Source organism: Hermetia illucens, chromosome 2 (genome assembly GCF_905115235.1).
Source record: "Hermetia illucens chromosome 2, iHerIll2.2.curated.20191125, whole genome shotgun sequence".
NCBI classification, from domain to species: Eukaryota; Metazoa; Arthropoda; class Insecta; order Diptera; family Stratiomyidae; genus Hermetia; species Hermetia illucens.
In genome coordinates, this window is record NC_051850.1 from 90,332,212 (window position 1) to 90,341,524 (window position 9,313).

At 41.0% G+C, this 9,313-nt stretch overlaps 1 protein-coding gene across 1 annotated transcript; it reads left to right on the forward strand.

The window, feature by feature from the left end:
* The first annotated feature begins 8,060 nt into the window (after nt 1-8,060).
* On the forward strand, nt 8,061-8,991 carry LOC119648114 (glycosylphosphatidylinositol anchor biosynthesis protein 11). Its single transcript, XM_038049636.1, has one exon. The coding sequence runs from the start codon at nt 8,143-8,145 to the stop codon at nt 8,848-8,850; it is 708 nt and encodes a 235-aa protein (XP_037905564.1). The 5' UTR covers nt 8,061-8,142; the 3' UTR covers nt 8,851-8,991.
* Nucleotides 8,992-9,313: the final 322 nt, after the last annotated feature.

Genomic DNA, 9,313 nt, shown 5'->3' on the forward strand with positions numbered 1-9,313 from the left:
TTTCTAAGCAAAATAATAAAAGATGGAAATTAACGCGCATATAGTTTGTGGCGAACGAATAGAAAAATAAGAAAACTTAACGTTCGAATATTTGCACAAAATCCTTCACACACCTAAATCTCGCTCATTAAGCTAAACTGTAGGAAGATATATAGGCTTGTGCTCTAGATACACCAAAAATTAAAAAAACATGGAATTTCCCAAATATTCAATGCTAATTTTAGTTGTTGTTAACCAGAGTTCAGGAAAACGGTCTTCAGCTATGATCATCCCTTGTTTACTCCAAAAACGAACCAACACCCGAGGTGTGTGATAGAAACCCCCCAGAGAAAAAAAGTTTTCCGTTGAAAAACTTTGGAGTCGATGCTCCATTGCGAGCTAAATTTCATATAAATAGACGCGGCGAAGTTCCACCAAGCACAGTTTCAACTAACTTTACCGCTTAACAGCAACAAGAGCGTTCCAAAAGCTTTCAAGTGAATTATTAACCGCGAAATACAAAATGAAGTTCATCGTTTTGGTACGGATCACGCTTCCTTACTAATTTTATCACCATCTTGATTTAATTAAGGAAAAAATATACTTTGATTTGGATATATTAATACTGGTTTACCCCAAAATTAAAAACGATTATTTTTATCATTTCCAATTCAAGTGTTGCTTGCATTGCAATGTTTGTTTAGTTTTTGAATTGAAATTAAATTGATTTGAAGTGGAAGTGATATTAACGACAGGATATCCTTATATTCCAGGTCTTGTTCGTTTGTGTTTTGGCTTTTGCCATGGTGACTGCCGCGCCAGTGGAAGAGGGGCTTGTTGGAGATCTCCTGGAAGGCGAGCAACAATACTACAACCCACAGGATCCAAATTCCTTCTTCAAATTGAAGAAAATCAAGAAATTGCTCTTGGGTTAAGGATTTTCAGGAGCACCACGCCTGTCTAGTCTAAAGGCAAAACAAAGCCATGGTCTGTGCTATATGCAGTCTCTCTTTTTTAAATTACATAAATAAGGAAATTAGAATCCATGTTAAATTATTTAGCAGCATTAGAGCGTCCTGAATTTTTACTGTGCTGTACTTTTTTAGTATCATTCATTGATTTTGTTACGTTTTAACATACTGAGCAATGCTACATTCATTCTAGGATATAAGCTGTACATATGATTGTAATAAATGTAATAATTAGTGAGAAAGAAATTTCGTTGTTTCCGTTTCCTTGGTAATAGGGCAATAATTGTTATCCGCTTTATGATATTTAATCATGACGGTAGGCCTTGATGAAGTTTAGACTTGACGACGCTTCGATTGTCTGGACCTTCAGGTCGACCTAAAGAGCTCATCGTCCTACATGATCAACAAAATTGAATGCGTCAAGGTGGGAAAAGAAGCTAGTCCAGTCGCGCATGGGAGTACGTGAATATATCCCAAGTATTATTGGTAGTTACAATACTTTTAGTGATTTACCTAGCCCTGAAATGCAGGATTTGCATGAACAGGAACTATATGTTATGATATACTTTTTAAGCTTTTTTAGAAAACGAAACTTTGCTAAAATCTTCTGGCAATCTGTTTGCCTATTTTTGCGTCTTTCTGTTTGTCTGTCTTCTTTCGTCTAAGGGAATCCATCATGGATATGCATCTGTAGTCCAGGACACGCATGCCAGATTCTTACCGACAGAATGCTCCAATGTTTTCTCCACACCCTCCTCATGGGTCTTCCATTCCGGTGTTGTTCCACGGAGGTGTGTTCGGTTATTAGCTTCTCTCCCTAATTGCATTAGTTGGTAATACTTGACGTGATATCATTGGCTGTAAGTTCTTTTCTTTTAATTACAGGCTACCAAGGGTCACACTGCCTTCGATCCTACCATGTAGCTTCCCTCATTTTCCACGGTTACACGGGTCCATTAAGACGAGAAGTGACTCCCCCGAGGTGCCCGAGTTAATAGTTTTGATCCCCTAGTTGGCAATATACCTGTGTCCTAGGTAACACCTTTGAAGAACTTTCGGGACCTTGGTCAAGTTGTATATGCACGGAACCGTTATTAATAGACCGCGTTGCCCCCAGGGAAGTGCTAATTCGTCAGTGATTTCTTGGATCAACTAAGCGAAGGTCAGGCCTCAGCTGAGCAAGGGGCTTTGCTCCCAAGGATACATCCGTTCCTGACGATTACGACCCGCTCCCTTGCGCACGATACGCGAGAATAAAAAGAAAATAAATAAAAAAATCGAAGAATAACAAAGAAGGATGAAGAGTTGACTGCGTTTAGGTGCAGCACGAAAATACGTCCCTCACCGCAGCGTCCGGTGAAAGATTCAGCGAGGGCTGAAAAACCCGATGTGACACAGGGACGCCCAAATAAAGAGGACAAAGTATGGCGGCTAGACCTGACTAGGAGAATTTAGACAGGAACCGAGTAGAAATAAAGTCGATGGTCTTAGCTAGAGTCATAGAGGAAAGACTCATGCGAGAATGCGCGGCACTGGTGAGCGTATGTGGTCAGTAACGTTCCTCCAAAAGAACGTCAAAGCAAACGCGTTAAAAATGGGCTGATAAAATTTGATTAACAGAAGAGGCAGGGGCAGAGAAAAAGGGGAAGGAAAAAGACGCGCCTGAGGGAGATTTATCCAAGTAGTTTCCAGGGTCCAAAAAAGGAGGCAAAAAAGGACAAGGTGAAACAACACCCATCTCTCCAAAAACAGGGGAAATACCAATAGAAGACCAGCTCGCTGCAGAGGTTAAACTTGATCCGTTCAGATTGGCCACATTGTACGGAGATTATTCCTCAGACATCCCATACGGATTGATAAAACAGCGCGGAAGGAAATCAAGGATGGTCCCCTTTTCACCATGAAAGAATTTGAAATGGCGCCTCTTAAGAAGGTGGCGAAGCTCGCGCTAATCAACAAAGGACTTATCCCCAAAGCAGTTCAGGTTCAGAGCAGGCAGATCCATGGCAGATGCGTTTCATCGAGCCACGGCACATAGTCGCCGATCTCTAATGCTCCTCATAAAGCTTGACATCAGGTATGCCTTTAATTTTGAAAGATGGACAGATATGCTTGGCACATTCGAAAACTCATTCCACGTGCGAGCTTTCTCTTGGGGATATTGAGGAATCGGTTAGAAGACGAAAAGAAAGTGGATATCAGGTTAGGAGTAACACAAAGATCCGTCCTAGGTGCGGAATTCTGGAACATTTCCTACAATAGTCTCCTAATGCAGGTTTAATGCCCGGCTCAAAGATGAGCTTCTTCTAGCAAATCAAAGCAGTAGTGGACAGAGTTCTTGAACCGGCTAATAGTGAATGTTGGGGGAATTATATCTACCAAGAGTCGTCTTCTTATAGGAGCGCGTTGTCCGTTCTGCTCTATAGCGCGAAAGTATGGGCTGATGCCCTTGGCAAGGAAGTGCATGGTAATCGCTTTGCCTAAGGGCAGAGGCGGGGATCTTTACGAGTGATGTCTGCTTATCGCACTCTCTCAGCATCGAGCGTGATAATAATCGCGAGAGGAATCCACGTTGCTCTCCTTGCTAAGGATCTAAAGCCATCTACAACCGCAAGAGCGAAGATTTACGAGAGTGGGTACCGTGAAGAACATAAATGCACATTTACCGAGTAGCAACCCGGATGACTGAATCGAAAGCATGGTGAGATTGACTGTTTCCTTACCCAAGGCATGATGATCTCCTGATTGTATGTTCTACAATGGAGTGGCGGACGAAGCCGTAACCACTTTTTCTCATATGAAAGGTGGGATGAGTTCTCCCAGCAACATTATGCGGACACCAGCGAGTTCTCTTCAGACAACGTTGTGCGAGAAATGCTGGGGAGCATTGGCAGGTGGAATCGTCTTGCCTATTATGTTCGACTTCTTCTTGTTGTGAAGAAGATTTAGCTCGACCAGTGAATGGACTAGATGGCAAAGGGTTCCTTGAACGAACAGCTCCCTTCTGCCTCTCCTCTTTCGTGTGAGAAAGGAATTCCCTGACTTGAAGGCTCCCTAAGCCGGGAATGCGGGAGAGCTAGCCCGTAGTAGTGAGTCAAAAGCTAGTTCTCTGATAACGCACGTAGTACAATCGGGAGATTTATCAAACCGATTATGAAGAGGTACTTCCTGTACCCATCGTATTCATCTAAGAACTGCGACAAATCAAAGCCCGCTTGACGTGCATTCAAGTAGAGTGAAGAGTCCAAAGCGTGTGTTACAGGGAAGTGTGATATGCCTTGACTTACGCCAAGACTGATAAAATACGGTCATTTGCGATAGAGTGCATGGATGAGTAGAGTGGGGTATCGGTCTGGAATCGTCATTTAGGTGTCTGTATCACACATGCAATTTCCATTGGATTCAGGAACCAGGCAGAGTGGTGAATACCAACAGCTGTCTGAAAGTCCGCAAATACTCTGCTTAAGAAGTTCTTCAAACTTTTTCCGCGTAATGCGGGCTTCTGCGGTCGATGAGGGGCATGCTATGTAGAGCCCCTAACAATTCATGACACGAACCGCCCGCTTCTGGAATTTCTTGCCGACTATATTGGAGGTCAGTTTGCTGCCTGTCCAATACGCCGAATACTTCAACCTATTTTCGCGTTCAGTGCGAGGAATCTGGACAAAAACAACGTCTCCTAGCCTGCAAGATTTCCCAATCCGCGAAATCTTTCCTTCTGTAAAACTTAAAGCCCTGGCTGCGGGAAACTGAGTTCCCCGGAAACGATTTTATCATTGATTCTTCTACTTCAAAATTTCTATTATTTACACGCTAATTTTCCTCGAAACACTCCTATCACAATTGAAGTTGATTGATTTTTTTCTATTTCATTTCTGTCGAGGCCACTAAGTTGTCAAGACAATAAATTTATTATCGATTATTAAAGAGAGAATCAACTATTATTTTTATTTTGAGATGAAAAGTTAACATTTTTTTCACTCACATGTCTCTCTTGACTTCGTCAATTCCTAACTTCGAAAAAATGGTTTTTCGAAGTCGTGGCTAACTCGATCGTAATCTCGCGCATTCGACACGCAAGTTGTTCGCTTCGCCACACATTGTCTGATCCACAAGTTGGTGAGTAAATGTTTTATATATTTAGGTTAAGAGGACTCCGCTTTGGATGTGGAATTCCTCTGAGATTTTATCTCGGTAAAGCACGTGCCAATTTGCGCCATCATATGTCGATCTGAGTTACATGTTCCTTCCTCAAATTGACGAAGATCAAATGAAACGGAAAGCGGAACTTCATGCACTATTCGAAAAAGATCCTTTCAGTATTGATGTGGTCAAAGCAGGATGATCCGCTGCTCTCTGTCTATCAAGCTTCCTTGATGCGATGCAGGATCATTTTAGCTATTATCTTTCGAACGCAGGGAGCACGCAGATATCACAAGGCGGGTGCCCTTCTTTGAAATCTTAGCGACCATCCCCTTCTGCCACTGTTTGGGAAATGTATCGGATTCACAGGATGCTATCACTTGGCTTTCCAGAGTAATAAAAGAACATTGTCACCAGAGGGAGAGGACTACTCTACAGAGTCACCTTCGCTTAGGTCTAAAAGGAGGAGCTTATATCATTGGAATTTTCCCTTGAGCTGGAGAAACCGTTACCGAGCAACCTGTGGTTATTCTAAAAACCAATCAATTGGATAATCAAGAGGTTAGTCCTTTCTGAGGCGTTATTCAATAGCATTAAAGTTTCGAAATTTGTAGGTTGCTAGCCCACAAATTTCCATCCCTTTTTACACAAGCAGGGAAGGCTTTGAGTTTATTCTTAAACCCCCAAATCATAGGCCAACAAAGAATCCACGGACAAACTGGGCAGTAAGTAAGCTCCCGCCGTTTAGGCTTAACCCCACGATTTTCTTAAAGCACGAGTTGATTTTTAAACCACAGTTAGAACCCCGTTGTGACAAGTATCAACGGTACCAGTTTATACTGAGTGCATGGCTCAGTATTCAGTTGACATATACCTAAATCTCTAAAGAGCTAAGGGGTATGGCGCCCGAGTTGTAAGTGTACTCCATTCATGAAGTCCGAAGGTCTCTGTCCATGACGGGGACGTAACCACAACTCCCACGGAACTCCCACTAACAGGCCGTAAACAACCGGGTTGAGAACACATGCCTCAAGTATACTCTTGAGATATGAACTCAGCAGGCTATCCCGGTTCTCATGGTGCCAGATAAACAAGACCAATGTTCTAGGTAGATTGCCGAATTTCAGCTGTCAACTTATTTCATACAGACTCCTTCAGTATCAAAAACTTTCATTTGTCGCACATTTCATAGATATTTTTTATTTTATGAGTTTTTTGTCCTGTTTTGAGTAAGTTTAGGGTTCCAAACTGTTATAAGTATTGTTAAGTTTTTTCTCAAATAGGTCGCCGTACAACAATGGAGCATCGTAAACGGATAATTCATCGCTTTAAAAAAGGACAGAATGTCTGCGAAATTGCTGAAATTGTTAATTTAAACATAATTGAACATTTTCAACACATTTTTTGGAAAATAATGGCAGAAAATCGCATATAAAATTTTTAGCGAGCCAGACGAGCGTTGAATTATTCGAAAAATCAAAGTAAACCCCAAGCTATCTGCTCCGAAGTTGGTAGTGAGGTTCATGATGAACCAGGAAAATCGCGCAGTTCTGAAACAGTCCGACCTGTGCTGCGAACGGCCGAGTAGCTCGAAAGAAGCCGTGTATTTCAACAACAAAGACCAAAAGCCATTTTGCCTTTGCCAGGGAGAACATAAATAATTATTCCACGTCTTAAAATGCCGTAATTTTTGCGGAAAAATCAAAGTTTAACATTTTCAAGTCCTATGGAATATCTTATGACTAGCGCAAAGCAAATACCAAGCTGAACAAAGAGAACCTGAAAACAATTGTAAAGCATGTCCGCAGTCGGAGTTGGTAACCTAGTTTTTATTGGGGGAACAATGAACTAAATGCATTACCTCGGCAAACTAAACAAAATTATTGGAAAGTACCGAAAATCTGGGCGCGTAGGAAAATTTCTGCTTCTATCATGATAATAATCCAAAACACAAGTCTGGAAATATGCAAACTTGGCTGATTTGGAACTGTTCTCACGTAATGTCACCACCAGTACAGTCTCCTGAAATAAAGCTGGTTAACTCAATGTCAAATAGGCTCCAGGCTGTTATTAAAGCGAAAGGATATCAAACTAAAAAACAATTATTAGCACAAATATTTTATTTAACAATAATGTGAAACTATTTCAAATAAGTTGTAATATAAACTATTGTACTTTTTTGATATGGACGTTTTCTAGCCTTTACACAATTCTGTCTTGAAAAACAAAAATTTCTTAATTAAACAACGACCTCCCTTCTTTAAAATGACATTCAAACCTTTTTGATATTGTAAATAGATTTTGAACTATTACAACAGAAATTTTTCAAAAAGCACTGTGTCAAATAAGCTGCTTGTTTGTGGCACAGCAGGGTTAACAACATTCGATTGGCAATTGCCACCACCGGTGTTCTCTGTGGCGGAGTAGGCCTTAATTTGTCGAGAAATATAAAAAGAAGTTGATTTCGACATAAGATTTTTCAATAAAGAGCTCTAATATCGATGCAATGTTAAAAATAAAAGTGTGTTTCATGTGCGATGCATTTTTGCTTTCTTCTAACATTCTCGCGGTACATCAGTATTCGAAAGTGCATTCATTAATTACTGCATAAAGTGAATTTTTACGGAAAGAAAACTCTAGAAATTTAAAAGGACATCTTTACTCGTTGAAATTAAAATAGATTACGGTTCAATTCGATGGCAGCATTTTGACTCCGAATCCCAGTTGCTAAGGATATTCATATCCAATATCTAGAAGAAAGCTACAATCATCCGTACCAAGAGTAATTGTTCATCTCCAAACAGTAACAAGGATAATATCATTTACTTTAATGATTGGATTTTTTTCTCTTCATGTACCGTCAGTTGTAGATTCTAAATGGGGATTTCCCCGTTAGTTTCAGGTTCAATGGGTTTAGTTATGAAAATAGTTCACAAACCGAACGTAACTCGGAACAAAATATAATGTCATTTTGACATTATTGACGTTTATTCCGGATTGTAAATATTGCAGTCGTCAGGTCTTCACTTCTAAATCGCGAGTTTTTGAAATGAATGTGAAGTTTGATCAAGTCCGCGCCAAACAGCAGCTTCTCTATGTCTCAATAAGCCTGTCGACTGTGCTGGCATGCATGGCTTACACAGCGCACGGGCACAGTTGGGTCAAAATTGGCAAACTCTCCGAGTCCCTTATCATTCCGATCCTGCTCGTTGGAGAACTGCTGAAAATATTCCTCACCAATTACTTCAACAAAAACGATAAAGAGATTGTTCCGCAGAAGCAGAAACGGAAATCATCACTCCCATCGGCTGGCAACGTTTTCAAGGGGATTTTCATTCAATCCGTGTGCACAATGCTGTACGCCTTCACCTGCGTTATTCTGGGAGCACCCGTCGTGGGGAGTTACGAGGAGACCTTCGTGCTGTCCATTGTCCTTACGCTGCTAACCGTGACGCCAACTGTGCTCCTGCTAGGCGCCAGTGGTGCGCTTCAAGCGGTTTTCTGCGAAAAGTCGGATTTACTAACAAAAACTGAGGACATCGCTTTGGATTTGAACAAGCATCACGCAGCTGGCGCGATCCTAGGGGCCTGGGCGGGCTCAATCGTTGCCCCTTTGGACTGGGACCGGGACTGGCAAGCTTATCCAATCCCAAACGTCATGGGAGCAGTGTTCGGGTACGGAATGGCAAACATCTACATGTGCTCGAAGGTGTTATTCAAGACGGGGAAAGTTTTCATAACGAAGAAACGCTCTTAGACGTTATTTTCCGGCACTGCACCATCCATTTTCCGGCAAGTGGCAATGATACTTCAGAACGAGTGGTTATTTTCAGTATTTATTTAATCCTAAGTTATTTTATTCACACAAAACAGTCATAGAATAAAGATTTTTCATTGTTTGACAAATAAGGTGACTTTCGACTTAGAATTTTCCTTTGTCAAAAAAGAGAAAACTGTAAGGTGTGTGAAAATTCGTGTTTTTTCCCACATAATGAAGCTTTCTTCTCACTCGATCTTTTTTGCAATATCTTAAAAATTGCAAAAGGAGTTTTATATACCAGAATTGCTTACTCTTAAGAAAATTTACACGCGCTGAACTAAACTTGCTACGCTCCGTGTTGATTGTTGCGCTGTGTATATCAGAATTTATTTCGTTTAGCAAAATGGTAAGTATTGAAAAAATAAGTCACGAAAGAAGCCATTTTTTAGTTACACAGAGA